The sequence below is a fragment of the Mercenaria mercenaria genome, chromosome 18, assembly GCF_021730395.1.
Source record: "Mercenaria mercenaria strain notata chromosome 18, MADL_Memer_1, whole genome shotgun sequence".
Taxonomy (NCBI): Eukaryota; Metazoa; Mollusca; class Bivalvia; order Venerida; family Veneridae; genus Mercenaria; species Mercenaria mercenaria.
This window is the reverse complement of record NC_069378.1, coordinates 40,375,843-40,396,998: the sequence shown is the minus strand read 5'-3', so window position 1 is coordinate 40,396,998 and position 21,156 is coordinate 40,375,843. Positions and strand designations below refer to the sequence as shown.

Here is a 21,156-nt window from a genome sequence, read left to right as displayed (position 1 = left end):
TATAATTATCTATACACAAGAAAAACAGGAAAAATTTCTATGAAAGAGTTTTTTCAAAATTTAATAAAATATTCTTCACTATGGGTATTTTTCATTGAATAAAGTTCACAAAAGTAAATATGAAACAATATTATTTTTCATTTGTACTCATTATTGTAAGGATAAAGTATTACAAATATGACTATGATATCAAATAAGTATATAATGAAATCTGTAAAAAGGAAAAAACCTTATTGTGCTGTCTTGTTGTATATTTTGGTTGGTATTTATAAAAAAGCAGAAAATTATGAAAATGTTGAAAAATCGCTGGCAGTTTCAGCAACAGTGGGTGTGTTCAAAACAATATTTCACAAAAACAAGCCTGGTGACCTATTGTTTTTATTTGTTCATTGTTTTCAGCACAAATTTTCCTATCATATATGTGAATTTAAAAGAATTCTATGAAAGGAAAAAAACTATAGGAATTCTCTTTAAGACACCTTGTTATCTGTCAAAACTTCACGCAGAACATACAGCGTGCCCTAGGGTCAATTTTTGATAGCCTTGTGTTCTACCGGCAGACCTGATTTTTCAACTAACTCAGGTTTCATTTTCTCCGTACATGTTCTTCACCCTTTGCTTGCATTTGTATTGAAAATGTACATTCTAGTATTCGCTTGCTATGATGGTTTGCGCGGAGACCCGTTTCTTAAAGTCTGCTTAGGACAAAGATAAAACTTGGTAGTATGGTTTCACGAACATCATTTTAAGTAAATTCTTTTTAACTATTCGGCTATTCTTAGAATCTGAGCCGAAGAAAAATAAAATAGATCTTTCATAAAATGAAATTATATACACCCTTTTCAAATGAAGCAGGTTATGTCCTACGAAATAAATGTGTTTTAATATTCAATACTAAGGCGGGAATTAAGTAGCTTTTTGTGAAACAGGCCCTAAGTATTCAAATACCAACCTACTGGAATGGGGTAAGTAACTCGTTACCAACCTGCGCTCGTGAACTTTTAGGTTGATACGCTTAAATGTGACATTTAAAACAAATGAGACATGCGGCAAGATGTGAGTTACTTCAGAGATACAGTTTCGTACTGGTAAAGAATTAAGGAAGTCAAGTTGACTGACCGGCGTACATAACTGAAACAATGTTGATAAACGGTAACAAACCTAACAAAACGTAAATGAAACCGTTAGACTGCTTCGGCCTACAATGTATATTTCCACCCGCCTGTACCATGTAACATATATCCAAGGGGCGTAATTCTCCAGGTCACCATTAATTGTAGTTTGTATTTTTTTTCAACATAGAATTTCATCAAGATTAGGATGTCATTGAAAATTTTTCTCCTGTGCAATGTCCACTAGTTTTAATGATCTGGATGTTTGTTAAGGTGACCCACGCCACGAAAAAGGACGTCGGGAAATATTTTCTTGCGAACAAGAAAGAAAAATATAAACTCGAGACGCTGTATCGTGGTTGCGAGCTGGGATGTTATGATATGAGAACGAGATGGAAAAACTAAGAAAATAAACTTGGTAACAAGATAAAAGATTAAGTCGGGTGTACCCTCTTTGCTTCCGTAATAAAGGATTTGTAGTTGCAGATTAATATTTTGAAAGCATTGTATACAGAAAACTTAAGGAACAAAGAGTGCAATTACATTAATATTTACACTGAACCCGCAAAAAATTTTACCCAGTTGTCAAATGATAAGCAGATACATATTCAAGTTTAATTCAAGTTTCTGAGTCTATGTATTTTAAACTTAAGCATGCGTCATAATCAACACTGTGTGTACTGTATCGAAGTTTTAGTCCTCAGCAGAATTAAATGTTGAATACTTGAACAATATCGAATGAATATTTTTAGACTGAGTTTATTGGGCTTTGCGGTACTCAAATTACCACTGAAATATCTCATTTTGGTAAGGCAGTGTCTAGGCTATCTTTCACAAAATAATTCGTCTTTATATATCAAATTTAAATTTGAAGAAAATCCCATCAAATGCATTCAAACTGGCAAAATATAAAAAAGTCTTTTCTAAAACTAATTATAAAAACTAAAACTAATGACTCAGAGGTGGTGGATGAATCTTTTTAGAAATATAACTGTACAAACTGGACATGTGTAAAATTCTGACCAGTACTAATAAATGAAAAAAAAAGTGTGTGTGTGTGTGTGGGGGGGAGGGGGGATCGGGTGTACATTTTCTTCTTCTTGTTTACGACACATGTCTTCCAATTTTCCTTACCTTAAGCAGTTTTATTATAGAAAGTAGACTCTGAAGCTGAGCAGGCAAAATATCATTTCTTTAAGTCTTTTAAGATGGAACTTCTCAGTAATACGAATCTAAAGCACGAAACCATGATAATAGATGTCAGAAATCATGAAATGAAAGCATGAGGTGAATCCAAACAGTGTCAGTAATGAAAGAATGTACGGAGGATCGGAAAGAAGAAGGTACTCAGTGGATAATATTTATTCCAGCTATTCGGTTAGATGCTGCTAGGCTTTGCAGCTCATGAGCAAAGCTGCGTTGAAATTGCAGAGCAGAAGCTGAGGCTAGTTTTGGAATCGGAAGCGGTCGTAATGTTCTGCATAGCAGTTGAATATAACACTGAAAGGGCTGACAATTAGTCAACTTCCAGTCGGTTCCAAATACATCTTAGCAGATTTACCCTTTTGCACAACATACACTGTCTTGCTAAAACTAGTGCATAATTAATGATATTAAGGGATTTTACCGCCTCGATAGCCTAGTGGTAGAGCGTCCGCTTCGTGTGCTGGAGGTCATAGGTTCGATCCTCGGCCGCGTCATACCAAAGACGTGAAAAATAGTACCAGAAGCTCCAGCATTAAAAAGAGGAAACTGGCCTCTTCTGTCATACCCTCGTGGCGATGGATTCCATCAGGAATGAGGTGTAAATAATCTAAGTTGTAGAACTTCCTTCACAATCGACCTAATGTAAATTATGTATAAACTAATAAGGGATCCATAATTTACCGGTTATAAAAACGCCTGCAGACTGGAAAAGTTGTTGCAAGTTCTGATACTGTTTACTGTATTGCCTATGGCATTTATTACCACATTTATGTTTAATGATATAATATTCAGTTCTTAGAGTAAATATATTAGGTATGTTGTGACAATGAAAAGGTTCAAATATAGGTTTTATTAGTAGGAAACTATAATCACAACATGTATAATTTGTCGAATTCAGTTTGAGTTCAACATGAAAATCAAAGAAACTTTGCATCGATGATAAAAATATCATTCAGTCATTTTGTATACTGTTGTTCAACAGATCAGAAAATATACTTTATCTGTGCAGTGCAGATATTTCGATTTTGTACAAAAAAAACTTATATAATACATAGAGACTTACCGAAGCAGTTTCGAATTATGGCCCGGTCATTTTTCTTTTTAGATATTTAGGGTAGCTTTGTTCAAAGAGTATTAACATAAATGTTTTAATTATTGAAAGTTTATTCTAAAAGAAATCAATGTGTACATGCATGTACATGTACCTATAAATAGCAGATGTGAACATTTGGCTACACCTATATCCATAAATTTTGTGACGGACAATATTTCTGGAGGCAGATTTGATCGAATAAGGTGTTTTCTACAGCAAAACGGACAGTAAGTGCATTTGACCTACTTTTTCTCCTGAAACTTAGTGGTTGACAGACACTTTGATTAGCAGGGATTTGCAACCTATATAAGGGTTCATTTATATGAAAATCTGGTGTAATTGTATGAAGGTACACAAACGAGTGTAAGTAAGAAAGATATGCTTAGATTTTCTTGACTTTAAGAGGGATTTGGGGTAGGCTGTAATGTCTACCCCTCTTTAAGGTGACCACATGGGTCAAATTTAATGTTTTCATTTTGAAGCTTACCTTAGCGCCATATGAAAATATAAAGCAGAAGTACTTTTTGTACTTAATAAAGAAAAAAAACAGTTGCGAACCGTGGAATTGCCTAAAATCTAGCAAAAAAAAACACTACGCTGCCATCTTAATACAATGATTAACGCGAGCGAATCGAGCTGCATGACATTATTTTACATACAGGACGTTTTTGCTTAAAACGAAACCAGATTATGAACTGCATTTTACACTGCGGTCATTGTAGAAATATACGAGACATGGAAAATAATGGAACAGCTATTGAGGGCGAAACAAGCAAATTTAAGATAAATCAATTTATTCTGGATTCATTCCATTTTTGTATCTCTATATAATCATATATCATAACCTGTTTGGTTGTACGAAACGAGATCATGTGAAACCACTGTGACTCCGCATAAAATGCATGATTTTATTGATTATTGATTTCTCCTCAAAGGCCGTTGTCTGATTTTCTCATTTTTATGTTGAAGAAAGAAATTGATTTGTAAATTTTAATTACCTTTTTTTCTTTTGTGCGTATCTTTGTTTAAACAGTGCGGTTTTATGTAAAATACAAGAATAACGGGGCTTTGATATACTGAAGATTTTCGGGCACTTGTGAAATAGTTAACGAGGTCAACATATTGTACTGATATTTATAGATATTTTATATCATATTTCATTTACGAGTGAACGTGTAATTACAAATACACCTACCTACACATTAAACTACGGGACATAACATAACATGTTGATAATTTCTATGCAGCTATTTATCAAACTCCTGACATGGAAGGCCATGTCTGCCACCTACGACCTATTTTGTTAACCACCGACATTTTGAACTTATGTGTCTATTAAATTTTGTATGTTACATAATGCCACTGAAACATGATCCCGATCAATTATTCTTTTATCTCATACTTGGCATATTTTGATCTTGCATTCAAAGTAGGGTCTACAAATGTGTACGATATTTAGTTATATTTTCAATATCATAGTGCTATCGTACATTTTACAATAGTTAATATTGTTGCTGGTACAAGGAGGCAAACAATTCTATGTAACAACAACAATGAATTAACAACTGACAGACGGATATTTATAAACTGGTTTAATAATCGATAATGGCTCAAAAGTAAGTAATGACTTTCTTTTTAACGTGTCTCCTTTCACTTAAGAACTTAATGGAAAGAGAGATATACTACACTGGTACAGACAAACACCTCATATTCTAGGTGATTAAATATCATCGGACTCAAATCGTCCGCCGGTGCATGCTGTTTGTATATTCTCGGAAAAATCGGATATGGGTGTAATATTTATAACAACCTTCTGTCTTGTTGCCTGAAGGCAAGAATGATAACAGGATAGTGGTTTGTGTGTGTGTGTGTGTGTTGGTTGTTGTTGTGACGTGTCGTGCGTGGCCTGCGTGCTGACTGGTTCAGGTGTGTATAACTGCTTTTTTTATAATTGGAGTTTAAGTCATTGAATTTTGACGGTATTTCTTGTATAGCCATGGTGAGAAAGCCCAATTATTATTGTGAATACTTGATGCTCTCATTTGGATATGATCAATACACATAGCATTAATGGACCATGATACCATACGCAAACACTAATCTACATTATACTGACATCGGGCCGACCGGTTCTAGCACTATCCTCTTAATGTTGAACGCCGAGCGAGGAAGCTACTAGTACCATTTTACTTGAACGTTTTTGGTATAACGCGGCTGGGGATTGAATCCACGACCTCCAGCACTCGAAGCGGGCGCTCTACCACAATGTTACCGAGGCGGTCAGGACAGTAATTGATGACCAGTCATTTATCTTCCAAGATTTACGATGGGTTTTTTAAATGTTGACGGTGAAAGACAAACAAGTCTATTGCCAGCCAAACAAAATAAACAAAATCACAATTATATAACTTTAGACAACTGTAATGAATTAGCAAATATGAGTTATTGGACGTAATGCAGTGTTGGGTCAGCAAACCGGTCAGCGTTCAGTTTTCTTTATCGCGTGTATGAATAAATCTATAATGTTGGAACAAAAATCACGTCTTCAACTCACTGGTGCGTACAAGTACCAAACTTTTCCTATTTGTCTTGGATAAACAAGGTAAGTCGGAAGTGTAGTGACCTTATTTATCATCATTCATAAAATGGATGATTTTACGGAACAAATTGAAGATTAAAAATATAATCGACAAGGTATTTTGCCAAATTTTGTATCCGATGTATGAAATAAAATGTGTTTTCAGTTTCATGTCAGCGTAGAGGAAGGTGACATGTGTGTTGAAAATGCATTTAAAATACAATTCCTGGTGTTTTGGTATTGTTCGGATATTTAATTATATGGTGTTTAACATTAGAATACTGTTTACACATAAAAATAGTGGAAATAACTTGTCGCAAATGAAAAAAAATCTTGCGCTATTTAGTTTTTAGTAAGTCAGCTACCGGTATATTTTTTGTGTAAAGACACCTATATTATGTCAAAAATAATTGATACCAGAGTAAAGGAAACATAAATTTTGCAGGTATTTGTGATGGGTGTCTGTTTCTTGCTGAAAAAATCCTTCCTGTCAAAACATGCGCGCGCAGTTTTTAATCGTTGTATAAGGCTTTGTTTATTATAAAAAAAATATATTATAGGCCCCTATTGAAAAGGCCAGTCAACTTTGGACTTTGAGACATCTTTTTCTCTGTGCGCATTACCCACCCCCGGCCTGACGGGATTCGAATTCGACCTCCCGCTCCGAAAGCTAGGTTTATGAAAATTTACAAGACGGGCCTCAAAATGTCAACGTCCACTGCTGACAAAGAACTATAATAGCTATTTTAACAGCATTTTTTACGTGCAAATGGCTATTAAAGGCATTTAAGGGGACCCGTTTTCAAAATCTACTTCATGTATGTACGGGCCGGGTCCGTGGTGTAGAATCCAGGGAATACATATATATAGAGAAGTTTGTAATCTCTAAACCTCTTACTGATGGAGGGTCGTGGGTTCGAGCCCCGCTACTGACCACGATTCTAAATGTTTACATTGGCAGTATTTAACTGAGATATAGCATTTTGGCCAGGAACTGCAAAGTTGATTGTCGTTCCGCCAGGATCAAAGCACCCCTTTTCAGACTGGACATTCAATACTTGTCCAGCTGACTTCATTCCAAGCATGAACCGCAGTACTTTTCCGTAAAAAAAATCTTTATATTAGTCGCCTAAATTCTATTGCATCATCTCCGTAGGTCGTTTTAGCGGTAACCTAAAATGAATACTAACGCACACAACGTCAAGCAATAAAAGAATTGCTATGCTATTGTTGGAAATTTAATAGTCTTAACAGGTTACAAAAGTCATGTAGATTTCCTGCAGATTGCAATACCTGTAATACTGATGGAATCAGGTCTTGCATTTTTCTGATAAGTGTTTTAGTAACAGAGTCTTCAAAATTTCTTCCAACTTTCTAAATGGGTTTCCGGGCACACGAAGAAGTTTATTTGAAGTCGGCTTCACGTTTGTAGCTGCAGTTTGGAGTTACTACATCTACACGGTCTGTCAATGGTCTTCTTCGTTTTGGCTTATGGAGCCAAAGTAGCGATGGACGCCGCTTCCGAGCTTGGCACTGAAAAACAAAATATAGTTGCTTAATGTTACATTAAAGTTTTGGAAAAAAGACGGTGGTGTCTCAGTTCAATGTTATACGTAAAATTTAGGTGCTTTATAAATCTGATGAAATCGTGTTTTTAAAAGTAGAAATTAGTTTTAAAAAATGGTTTCTTTTCTTTTACTGTTTCTATAGATAAAAATTGAATATATTCGTAAAAAAACTATGCTCAGTTATCACAAATCTTAAAAAAAAAACATTGCAATGAACGTTTCCGTTTGCTGCATTTGTACAGCAGTGTAAAACTTAATGACTGTTGATGCTTTTCATTTTGTTTCATGCAGGCGAAAGTTTGGAAGTTATTTATGTTCCATGATAATATCAATAAAATCAACTTACGTCTCTAATGTCGTATTTTTCGCCGTACTCGCCTGCTGCATCGTAACGTGTTTACATTTTTTGTACATAAGAGTTCGTCGCTTATACCAAAAAGTAAAGGCACCGCAAGTTTTGTACCAACAATATAGGATTGATCATTCACCGTGACTATGGCAGCAAGACAGATACTAGTATTGTGTGTTTTTGCACCGCTGTTGCTTTTGGCCATTGCTTACTAATACAGAAGATGATTATATAGTCAAAATCAAAAAATCTGAGTGCTCCTGTTTTGGATACATGTACTGTCTACAGTGTAATCCGCAAACTTGTCGATTACCTCCGCATGCCTGGTTACCTTTGCTATATCACATTCAATGACGGGTATTGCAAACACTATGAATTGTGGCATATTTCCAGAACATAAAAGAAATAATTTCACATAAAACAAATTCATGCATCAATTTACAAATAAGAATGCGCTGTCGTGTCCTCGTGCTGTTGTGATGGAGAGGGCGCCAACACGACAAATATGAGTGATTTGTCGTGCTGTCCTGTTGTCAATCTGGTGGGGCGCCAACGCAAAGCGCGGGAGAAACGAGCCACAATAATATTCCATCCGTTTTTTGGAAATATTAATGATTCAGCACTTGTGTGTCTCGAACAGTCTGACTAAAGCACTCGATCTTCCTAAGGCAGCCAATTCACATTCATCTCTTTTGTATAATTTGATTTCCGATATTGCTATGTTTATTTTCACCAGTCTATCTTTATTTGAACCAATCAGATATAGACAGACAAAACAGTGCACTATTTATGATTGTATATTGTATAATGATCATGTCCTTTTTAATATTTACAATTTAAACACTACAAAACTGCGTATATATACCTTACAGTTGTGTTTATCTTGTGCAATTAAATACCCAAACTCTTTAAAGTGTGCGTTAGACTTTGTTTTTTTTCCAGATTGTTCGGAGAAATAGTAGAACTATTGCACTCACCTGTAAGTTGGCGAGTGAGTCCGCGTCTCGATTTGATGTTTTGTGAGCTGATACATGTCAGTGACCAAAAATGGAAATGTGTCGAAACTTCACAAACTCGTTTACCGTGATGCTTTGACTTGAGATGCAATACACAGGATCCGTAACTCATTTTTGCTTTTTTTAAAGATATACCTCTCCTGACTGTAAGTTGGTGGGTGCGTCCGCGTCTCGATTTGGTTTTTGGTGAGCTGGTATATGTCAGTAAACAAAAATGGAAATGTATTGAAACTTCACAAACTCGTTTACCTTGACACTTTGACCTGCAATGCACGGGTTCCGTAACTCTGTTTTGCATTTCTTCAAAGTTACGCCTCTCTTGACATAGCAGTTTATTTGTCGCAGTAACCATTAGTGGGATGAATTGAAACTTCGTACGCTTGCTAAGTTTGATAGTCCAGCATAGATTCTATAATTCTTCTTTTGCTTTTTCTTTTAGTTATGCCCCCTCTTCGAGTTAGAATTGTTGGTTAAGTTTTTTCATGCAAGCTTTTATCTCTGCAAAAAACTACAAGAAGAGACCCATGTTGGACCAACATAGTACATTTGTCCTGATACAGCCGAAATGACCCTATATAGGTTTGCGTGCTAGGGTTATGAAGTGCTACAATGGTTACCATTTTTCTTATTAAGAAGTGTCATTTTCAGTCATTTGCTTAGGTATATTAGTTATATTTTATGTATTAGCCGTTATCCAATCAGGTCCACTAATATTGCCACAATCATTAAGAATCCATGTCGATGAAAAATGCACATACCATACTTAGTAAGTAAACATCTTGGCCTAATCATATATTTCATTGCTTTAAGAAGCCCTGCTTATGGAAAGAAAGAAAAATGGATTCCATAGTGTGCTATGATTCTACTAATACTCTTCTTTTTTCAGTACATGAGTACTTTGTGACTAACGTATTAGGTAAATTGCCTTTATTCTTATTTATTTCAGTTACATGCTTAGGAAAGTAGCGATTGTGATTGTGGCTGCATTGCTTGTAAATGTAATGACATTAACGTTTATGTTACACGGAAACATATTTTATACATCTACAAAAACTGGGGAGTTAATGATTAGGTGAGTAATTGTCTTGTAAAAGGTGGTGAAGTGACCTTTTGGCACTTCAAACTGTATAACAGACGATTTGAAACAAAGCTAAGAACTAGATGTGTCTTTCTCTTCAAGCATGTGAACTGACCTAATGATTAGGCAAGTCATATGACAACAGGTTGATATATCTAATATAACAAGGTACGTCTTTGTCTTCAACCTTAATGACAATAAGCTGTGTACAAAGTACATTGGACTTCGCCTTCCCACTTTATAATTATAGTAGGTTGTAGACAAAAGTAATGTGATTAGACGATTCTTTATATTTGCACTTTATGAGAGTACGTTGTGCACAAAGCTATTAATTAGATGAGTCTTTTTTTCGCAGTTGATGAAAATAGATTGTGCACAGATGAGTCTTTGTCTTCGCACTTTATGAGAGTACGTTGTGCACAAAGCTAGTGATTACATGAGTGTTTGTTTTTATGAGAGTACGTTGTGCACAAAGATAGTAATTAGATGAAACTTTTGTCTTCGCACTTATTGTGTCTTCGCACTTTAAGAGAGTACGCTGTGCACAAAGCTAGTGATTAGATGAGACTTTTGTCTTCGCACTTTAAGAGAGTACGCTGTGCACCAAGCTAGTGATTAGATGAGCCTATGTCTTTATGCGAGTACGTTGTGTACAAAGCTAGAGATTAGATTCGCACTTTATGAAGATAGACTGTGCACAAAACTAGTGATAAGACTTTATGATAGTAGGTTTTGCACAAAGCTAGTTATAAGATGAGTCTCTGTCTTCGCGCTTTATGACAGTAGCCTGTTTATGATAGTAGGTTGTTCACAAAGCTTGTGAATAAATGAGATTTTGTCTTTGCACTTGATGATAAGTCTGTCACAAAGCCGTTGATTAAAAGATCCTTGTTCTTTGCACTGTTTAGTTAAATATATACATATTAATGCAAAATTCAGAAAAAAATATATTTTAGATTTGTTTCCAGTAACACTTCACACGGCTATGGCATCAGTGATCCACGAGACCCAAGGTTTTACAACATCATACTTGAAGAGGATGCTGTCATGTTTAAACCTTGCGAATATGTTAACAAAGCAGCTTCGATAAACCACTCAGCAATATCACTGACAGGTCTGATTCATTTTTAGTTCTTATACGAGCTTGTGTTGTTTCTGCAGACGCCGCAGACACATCATGTAAATATGGTTTGTCTATAAAACCTTGATACTATTTTGAATACTATATATAGTAGGCTGTAAATATCTTAGCGGACAATACAATTTGGAGAACCTGTTCGATGAAAAGCACATACACAAAACTACTCAGTTATATTTTAACATCGATAAACATTGAAGATTTCCGCAATCGCGATTGATAGAAGACACTGTGTCTTAAACCATGCGTCTTTCGTCCTCAAACGCCTAATAATTAAGAAAATGTAAGTTCCCATGTGTGGTTTATCGTAGATTCTAAAACGATCCGCAGCAATTGCTATATAACATACAGCGAAATCGCCTGTACATGAATCTACGATAAAATATGGTTGGCTGTTACATTTCACCCCTACTCATTTATAATTCAACTGTGACGTCATAAATATATCACATAAAGTATGACGTCATAATGATGTTAAGTCAATTAAAAGTTATGCTTGTAACTCGTAACACAGGGTCAACTTACCTAATTTGATTATTCTGTTCATAAAATAATTTGCGAGCTGTTAGATAACTAGTTTATGAATACTTCTCAAAATTCAAACAAAAAAAGGAACAAATATCTATACGTTCCATTGGCTATGCAACACTTTCTAACCATACTGCATATGATCCGAATAACATGTAGATCTAGTACAATAAAAAAAGAATTAATTAGATCTACTTGCGTTGTTAGAATCGAAATAATAAATATGTTCCTATAATGTTATCAGTTAATAAAATATGAGCAGTCGTTCGGATGCGAATAATTAAACCACTCGTGCTACGCACTCGTGACTTAGTTATTACGCATCCAAACTCCTGCCCATATTTTATTAACTGATAAAATATAGGAACAGATTTATTATTGCTTAAATAACCCGTGTTTTGAGTTCTTATGCGTAAAAATGTATCACGAAGGCCGTAGGACTGATTAATAGATTGTTTCGCATAAGAACGAAAAACTAGGTTATTAGTCCCCTACCGGATGAAAACCAGTTTCGGGGTCCGTCATTCCGTCCGTCCGTCCGTCCATCCGTCCGCAATTTCGTGTCCGGTCCATAACTCCATCCATGAAGGGATATATTGCCATACTCATTAAGAATCACATGTCGATGAAAAATGCACACACCATACTTAGTAAGTAAACATCTTGGCCTAATCCATGAAGGTATTTGAATATTACGTAGCACAAATGTTCCCCATGATGAGACGACGTGTCAGGCGCAAAACCCGGACCCCTAGCTTAAAGGTCAAGGTCACAATTTGAGGTCAAAGGTCAACAGGGCTTTTTTCCTGTCCGGTCCAGAACACTGCCATCCATGAAGGGATTTTAGTATTACTTGGCACAAATATACCTCATAATGAGACGATGTGTCATGCACAACTTTCAGACCCTAGCTCAAAGGTCAAGGTCACACTTGGCAGTCAAATGTTAACGTGGCATAAACAGGGTCTGTTTCGTGTCCGGTCCATAACTCTGTCATCCATGAAGGGATTTTAATATTACTTGGCAAAAATGTTTTCCATGATGAGACAACGTGTCATGCGCAAAACCCTGACCCCTAGCTGAAAGGTCAAGGTCACAATTGGAGGTCAAAGGTCAATATGGTTTTTTTCCTGTCCAGTCCAGAACTCTGACATCCATCAAGGGATTTTATTATTCCTTGGCATAAATGTTCCCCATGATGAAACGACGTGTCACACGCAACAACCAGAACCCTAGCTTAAAGGTCAAGGTCACAATTGGAGATCAAATGTCAATGGGACATTTTTCCTGTCCGGTGTATAACTTTGTCATGCAAAACAGGATTTGAACATTACTTGGCACAAATGTTCACCACTATGAGAGGGAGTGTCATGCACACGAACCTGGTCCCTAGGTCGAAGGTTAAGGTCACACACAGATACCAAAGGTCAGATACAAGAATGACTTTGTCTGGAACACTTCTTTTTCATGCATGGAGGGATTTTGATGTAACTTGGCATAAATGTTCACTATCATGAGACGGATTGTTGTGCGCAAGAACCAGGTTCCTAGGTCTAAGGTCAAGGTCATGCTTAGAAGTCAAATGCCATCCGTCCTCACAATACTGTTAAAACGGCGCTAAATCCAGCAAACAAACAGATTTATGTGGGATTTATGATGCAATGACGACTATTTATAAACTGTTATATTCTTCTGAGACATGCGTAACGTGTATGCACACAGTAAATCCCGCAAACAGCCTTTCAAATGACTTTATTGTTCTGTAAATCATTATATTATACATTCCTTGTAAAATATAATCTATATTTTGACAGAATTTATATATATGTATGGATTGTATTGTAAGAAAATACGATCAGGCAGAAAAAAATCCGTATTATGCCTTTTGCATTGTAATTTGCCGGACTATATTCATTTAATATGCATAACCTTTTAGCGCATACACAAAACTACTCAGTTATATTTTAACATCGATAAACACTGAAAATTTCGTTCGATAACAAAAAAAAATTAAGTTAAAAAAGTAATAGGTAAGGGAATCACGAAAGACCCGTGGTGACATTTCAACTTCATTATTTCACTATTTCACAATTTCTGCTTCCTGAATTCACGATTTCCACTTCTTGAATTCACGAATTCACGATTTCACGAAAAAAACTTCACGATTTCTTGATTTCACGATTTCATGATTTCACGATTTCTTGATTTCACGATTTCCACTTCATGAATTCACGATTTCACGATTTCTGCTTCCTGAATTCACGATTTCCACTTCTTGAATTCACGATTTCACGATTTTCACTTCATGAATTCACGATTTCACGAATTCACGATTTCACGAAAAAAACTTCACGATTTCTTGATTTCACGGTTTCCACTTCATGAATTCACGATTTCACGATTTCTGCTTCCTGAATTCACGATTTCCACTTCACGAATTCACGATTTCACGATTTCCACTTCACGAATTCACGATTTCCACTTCATGATTTCACGGTTTCCACTTCATGAATTCACGATTTCACGATTTCTGCTTCCTGAATTCACGATTTCCACTTCACGAATTCACGATTTCACGATTTCCACTTCACGAATTGACGATTTCCACTTAACGAATTCGCGATTTCAACTTCATGAATTCACGATTTCACGATTTCCACTTCACGAATTCACGATTTCCACTTCACGAATTCACGATTTCCACTTCACGAATTCACGATTTCACGATTTCAACTTCATGAATTCACGATTTCACGATTTCCACTTCACCAATTCACGATTTCCACTTCACCAATTCACGATTTCCACTTCACGAATTCACGATTTCACGATTTCAACTTCATGAATTCACGATTTCACGATTTCCACTTCACGAGTTCACGATTTCCACTTCATGAATTCACGATTTCAACTTCACGAATTCACGATTTCACAATGGTGAAATCGTGAATTCATGAAGTGGAAATCGTGAATTCAGGAAGCAGAAATCGTGAAATCGTGAATTCATGAAGTGGAAATCGTGATATCAAGAGATCATGAAATCGTGAAATCAAGAAATCGTGAAGTTAATTCGTGAAATCGTGAATTCATAAAGTGGAAATCGTGTAATCGTGAAATCGTGAATTCATGAAGTGGAAATCGTGAATTCAGGAAGCAGAAATCGTTAATTCGTGAATTCATGAAGTGGAAATCGTGAAATCAGGAAGCAGAAGTCGTGAAATAATGAAGTTGAAATGTCACCACGGGTCGGGTATAGATCTGGGATTTTGTTTTCGATTCTCATACATTTTGCCAGATCGGATCAAACTCGCCGTCTGCACGCCTCGTGTGATACGACATGGCAAAATCAACTCAAGCCGAATACAGCATCTCAGATCAAGCTATTATCATCATAACTCTATTGCATTTTTTCTCCAGAATAAAAACTATAAGTGCGTATTTTTTAGTTTAACAAATTCATAATTGGATGTATAGTTCATTTCCTGATCTTGCAAAACAAATCCGCGATTTTCAAAAAAGACCTGTTACAGAATAAGTAGATCGATTGATACCATTCGGATTATATCAAATTAGTAGATCGCTTTTGTATTGAGCTAGAAGTCATGCAAATATTTTCTGGCTATTTATTTATCTTCAAATAACTGATCATTTGCTAAATATATAATGAAAAATGCGATTGTATAAGAGTCAAGTTTGATGTTGAAATAAAAGAAAATAGCGAAAGAGAAGCATCAATTTATACCATATGAAACCGTTATTTACAATGAATGATTTTACCGGCTGAATAAAATAAAAAATGGAGCCTTGTATAGTTTAAATGTTCTTTAAGATCGTGTGAGTGGGACTTACAATATTGGTGAAGATATTCGAGCCATTGTAACACTGTACGATGGTTATGGCAACCGTAAACATTCTAGGGGAGATCATCTAAGAGCAACAATAGAGAACAAAGTGCTTAAAGCATCTGCCCCTTGTGTTGTGACTGATAACAATGATGGAACGCAAACGGTGACATGTTAGGCATTATGGAGCGAGACTTCAACAATTCAAGTAACTTTAGCCTATACAAGAGATGCAATTACAGCCATATATAGAATAAGAACACAAGTACGTATGCATCTGTAGCTATTTGATTAGACATTTTCATATATTATGCCTGAATTTTTCACGCAGATAAATCACTGCCTTTTTCCTTTTAAAGGACGAAATATTACACTTACTTTAACATTTATCATTTAAGTTGATGACAATTATCTTTGTGTGGGGGTGTTTAACATTGCACCAAAAAAATTAAAGACCATATTGCGACTTTCCAGCTTTTGATGGCGAAGGAAGACGCTAGGTGCCCCTCCGTGCATAATTTCATAATGAACGGGCACCTTGATAGAACCACCGACCTTCCGTAACGTAGCTTAATTATTCACATGAAGAAGTCAACGACCTTAACCACTTGGCAACAGAGGCCCCTATTTTGTAGATGCGAAAGACTCTGTCGAGAAAGATCACTCTATTGTAATGTATATGCATATGATCTCTTATTATAGAAAAAAATGGCCGGACGCTACTTGTTACTATAAAGTTGTTCATTCTGTATTTACATCAGCCTCTTATTTGCACTACGTGACCATTTAAGAAATAATTGATCATCTATCCAATGATCAAAAGAATAGGTACAAATCATATAATAAAAAAATTATCTATAATTTATAGCAGTTTAGTTTATGTAATATAATATATTTAAAGACCTATTCATTCGGACATTTGCGTATCTATTCTGTATGGAAAGGTAAAACATCTGACCAGCAACAGAAAGGTTTACCCGTAGAACTCGACGCATAACTAAAAATCTAAGTTGCAGTAACTCTTTAAGAATAAAAGATTGAGAAAAACAACGACCACCTTTCGAAACGGGGCGGGCGGATATGTTTCTAAATCGTAATATTATCATTGCAACATTTTCAAAGATATGGTGGATTAAACTTTACTAATAAAATCTGTAAAAAGATCATTTGGAAGCAAAGAATGAAAAACCAAGAAGAATAATAGCAGACTCGGTATGATTGAGTCTGTTCATGAGAGGTAATGTAATGTGCAACGCCTCTCACGCCCCCTAGCACCGGCTTAAGCGGAACTCTAATACACATATGTTGAATGGACTCCATGATCCCAAAGGACCAGAAAATATAACAAAACTGAAAACACTATTGTGGCATAATACGTCGTTAATTATGACGGTATTGTGCGTATGTGTAGCATCTCTTTTCCCTACGGAGAAGTTAATGTGATTTTCTGTCCGGATAATATTGTCTTTCCCCGCTAGGTAGGTAAGAAATGCCCGTTCACAAGATCCTCAGTATGAAGTCAAACTGCATTCTAAAAAAAAAACAGAAAAAAACACTGCCTCTGGCATTGACCAAGAACCCAAAGTTATCATGGACACTTCATTGCATAATAATATTAAATAGGCATTCCACCTCTAAACATGTTTTTGACCCCTCAAGAATTTTGTGTAATCTATCAATGATACTTTTAATAAAGCTCTCTGAACCAGCAATCTGATCACATCGGCCTTTATGCTAACCGGATAAAATATTAACCGGATAATACGAAAAAAACCGATGTTTCACGATTGTCTAAACCAGTAAAGATCCGATTAAAAACTCCTGCTAGATTTTGCACAAGAGCCTGTGATATTAAGTTTCCAAAATTTTGATTGTGTTTCGTTGGTTGAGACCTGTTAACAACCATTCTGTCACTAATAATAAAATTTCCTCGAGGCTTTTAATGGTAATTCCCTTTGTATTTCTTTACTTCTTAAGAGGGCTCCTAAAAACTGATATGGTCTGTAATTCTGAAACAAAGGCGTTTGCGTTTTTAAATAAATGTAACAGTCTTATTTTCAAAGAAATCTTGGTGCAAATTAGAAGAGGAATTTAGATTTTGTTTTTTCACCATTTTTAGATTTTGTTACAGCAAATCTTACAAACTATTAGTTTCCGTTTTTGAAATAAAATACGAACAACAAATTTGATGAAAACTTTTAAACTTGGTAAGGCCATAGCAATTAGAAACAAGAATTTCTTTAAAACTTAAACAACTGAAAATGACTTACAGTTAATATGAGATCCCATTGTCTTGTATTTGAAGCCAGAAACATTTGTGGCTTTTACAAAAGTAATCTGCACACTGAACATACATTTACAGTAAAACATATGTTATAGTGGAATATATTGATATGTACATTATATTTATCAGGTTTTGTCCACCAGTTACATAGGTTTAAAGTTCAGGAGTGGATCTTACGACGGAACTACTATCTGTCATCCAAATGCTACACACCTGCTGAAGTTAACTTATTACACAGACGTTTGTAATATGACTGAAATTAACTTAGGAATGTCGTTTTATTGCGGGAAACCACAAAATAAGCATTTGCAATGCCAGGACATGCAGCTGGTAGAAGCTGGTAGAATACCAGCTCCGGAACTTCAGTTCACAGAATGCGAGAACATTCTAATGAAAAGGTAATTGATTTTTAACAACATATTAATTTCAGATATTATATGAAAACAGTATGTGAACCGTTTCTTATCTCACCACTATTATAAAGAGCTCGTCGAACAAGAAATGCTCCCCTTGATGCATTCAGTAATTGCACAAGGTAGAGATAGACCCTTAAATTTTCAATGATAGTTATACATTAAATAAAGTATAGAAATTTATTTCCAAGTCCTTCAAATAACCAAAAATTATTTCACAAATGTGAAGTTTATGATAGTTTTGTTAATAATCAATAACAGAAGTTTTAATTTTTAATTAAAGTTGTGATCCACAAAGAATGACAACTCTTGCCTTTGGCTAGTACTTATAAGCAGAGATATCTATTAGTTTACTTTCCTTGCAATTACACAATTGAGTGGAAAATGAAAGCTGTTTTAGACACAATATCATACTTTTTTGCACAACAAAAATATTTAGAATTTATTCATATGTGTTTGATTTACCCCTCAAAACATGGTTCCTATGATTTTGTCAACTTAGTAAAGGTAAAAAGTTAACTTTTAACAAGCCAATAATAAAATGAAATACCTATAAGTAATTAATAGTGCAGATAATACAGTTTTGCTTGTATCAAAATGTCACAATAGAAGCACTTTTGTAATACAGAACACCTGGTAGGATTAGTAAAGGTGCAATTATATTGATCTCTATTTCCTATGCCTACACAAGGAACAGAAATTATTTGCTCACTGCAAACAAACGTTCTACTGTTCTGGTTCAATGTAACATTTGAACTATCGACCTCAAAATCATAGGGGTCATCTGCTGGTCATGATCAACCTCTATATTAAGTTTAGTGATCCTAGGCCCAAGCGTTCTCACGGAAAGGGTTTAACTCTCCCGGGTCAATGTGACCTTGACCTTTAGCCTACAGACTCCAAAATCTATAGGGGTCATCTACATGTCATGGCCAACCTTCCTATCAAGTCTTCGGTCATGATCCTAGGCCCAAGCGTTCTCAAGTTGTCTGGAAACGGTTTAAATGTTCCAGGTCACTGTAACCTTGACCTTTGACTTACTGACCTTAAAATCAATAGGGATATCTGCTGGTCATAATGAACCTCTCTATCATCTTTCATGACCCTTGGCCCAAGTGTTCTCAAGATATCGTTCAGAAACCGTTTAACTGTTCCTGGCCAATCTGACCTTGAACTTTGACAAAATGACCTCAAAATCAATAGGGGTCATCTGCTGGTCATGACCAACATCCTATTAACTTTCATGATCCCATGGCCCAAGCAATTTTGAGTTATTTTTCGGAAACCATTTAAATGTTCCGGGTCACTGTGACCTTGAACTTTGATCTACTGACCTCAAAATTAACAGAGATCATCTGCTGTTCATGACCAACCTTCCAGTCAACTTATCATCCGGAAACCGTTTAACTGTTCAGGGTCACTGTGACCTTGACCTTTGACAGACATACCTCAAAATCAATAGGAGTCATCTGCAGGTGATGACTAACCTTCCTATTAACTTTCATGATCCTAGGCCCAAGCGTTCTTGAGTTATCATCCGGAAACAGGTTGGTCTACATACAGACCGACCGACCGACCGACCGACATCTGCAAAACAATATACCACTCCTTCTTCGAAGAGGGGCATGAAAACGTACAGTAACATTGCGTTGTTTTCTTGAAGATATTAAAAGTTTTAATTTTAAGTAATTACAAAGTTGGGGGAATTAATAAAGTAAAGTACTTTCATAAATGGTAAACACACAGGGTACCCTAAATGTCATTGCATCATGGGTGATGCCGTAAAACCTGCCAAATAGGCTTTAGGTACCGTGTAAGATCGGTCATATTGAAAAAGTAGGTATTGTATCACAGAGTGTAACTGTAGAGGTGTTTATTTTGCATATCTTGTTTTGAATAATATCCTAGCCCATCGGACGTTCATGACTATAAACAAACAACGCATCATATATAAATCACAATGGAATAAAATTTTACAAATTTGCATTTATTTGTTAATAAAATCTATTATCTTCCATCAGTTCCGTTGATCCATGTCACAAAGCCAGCAAATTTACAGAATTTTACTTCAAAGTAGGACACCATGTTCCATACTGTCATAAGAATTACCTCTCTAAGTTCGTGACATTGGAAGTGGTCTCCTTTGTTCCACCAGCGTATACAAATTAAAAAAATCAGTGTTGTTTGTTTAAGATATAACAGTGCAAATAATTAACAATTAAACAGTAACTGTCAAACATACGTAACTATATTTCTTTACAAAAAATATCAAAGTCAGTTATTCTTCATTGGAAGAAGAAGAGTGAGGACAAAAGAATTTTTTCATTCTTGTCAACACTTCTCTTGCAAGTGAATCCAAAGTTTACATGGAACATGGTTATTTATACCATCACATTGTGCCCATTGAACAAACGTTAAGAATTTCTTTTTGGCCAGTCCAGCGATCTAATCTCAAACAAACACAACACAGCTCACTTTCATTTACTTGATCTGTATCAGAATCTGAAGATGGGCCATCATCAGTTCTAATGTAGGAGGAACCAGGCTAGGGTTCAACAGTCTAATTTACATTTTGTGCACATTATTTACCTTTCATTGAACTGCATTTCGTTGACTGAAACTTTTATGACCTTTCTGATTTACTTCATGTTGTTTCATAGATTCAAGTATAGACGGATTTGTTACCTCTTTCCCAGACACAATCCTACTCATAGTATTTCTTGGCTTCTGCTTTGCTTTTTCACAAAGTAATCTCTCTTTCCAACAGAAACTCCCCTGCCATCTCCTCTCCTAGTACAATACACTCTCCCACTGTAGCCTGGCTGTGTGTATCAGCATTCTCAGTGTCCATACTGTCACACTGAAACACTACTGCAGCAATAAGACTTTCTCTTGCAATTGCACCTTTGTCTAGGGGAAATATTCCAGTCTTTCTGAAAGCTGACTGAAGG

General features: G+C 35.7%; 1 protein-coding gene across 2 annotated transcripts; it reads left to right on the top strand.

Annotated features, from left to right (window-relative positions):
* Positions 1-4,827: 4,827 nt before the first annotated feature.
* On the top strand, positions 4,828-18,184 carry LOC123538900 (uncharacterized). Of its 2 annotated transcripts, none has more exons than XR_008368438.1 (5): positions 4,828-5,027; positions 9,809-9,838; positions 10,969-11,114; positions 15,496-15,773; positions 17,922-18,184. XR_008368438.1 is itself a non-coding variant. In XM_053530540.1 (5 exons), exons 1-4 carry the CDS (start codon positions 5,017-5,019, stop codon positions 15,684-15,686), a joined length of 474 nt encoding a protein of 157 aa, XP_053386515.1. In that variant the 5' UTR covers positions 4,828-5,016; the 3' UTR covers positions 15,687-15,773; positions 17,922-18,184. The 2 variants fall into 2 exon arrangements, 1 of the variants encoding a protein (XP_053386515.1); XM_053530540.1 differs by lacking the exon at positions 9,809-9,838 and adding an exon at positions 9,869-9,994.
* The last annotated feature ends 2,972 nt before the right edge of the window (positions 18,185-21,156 follow it).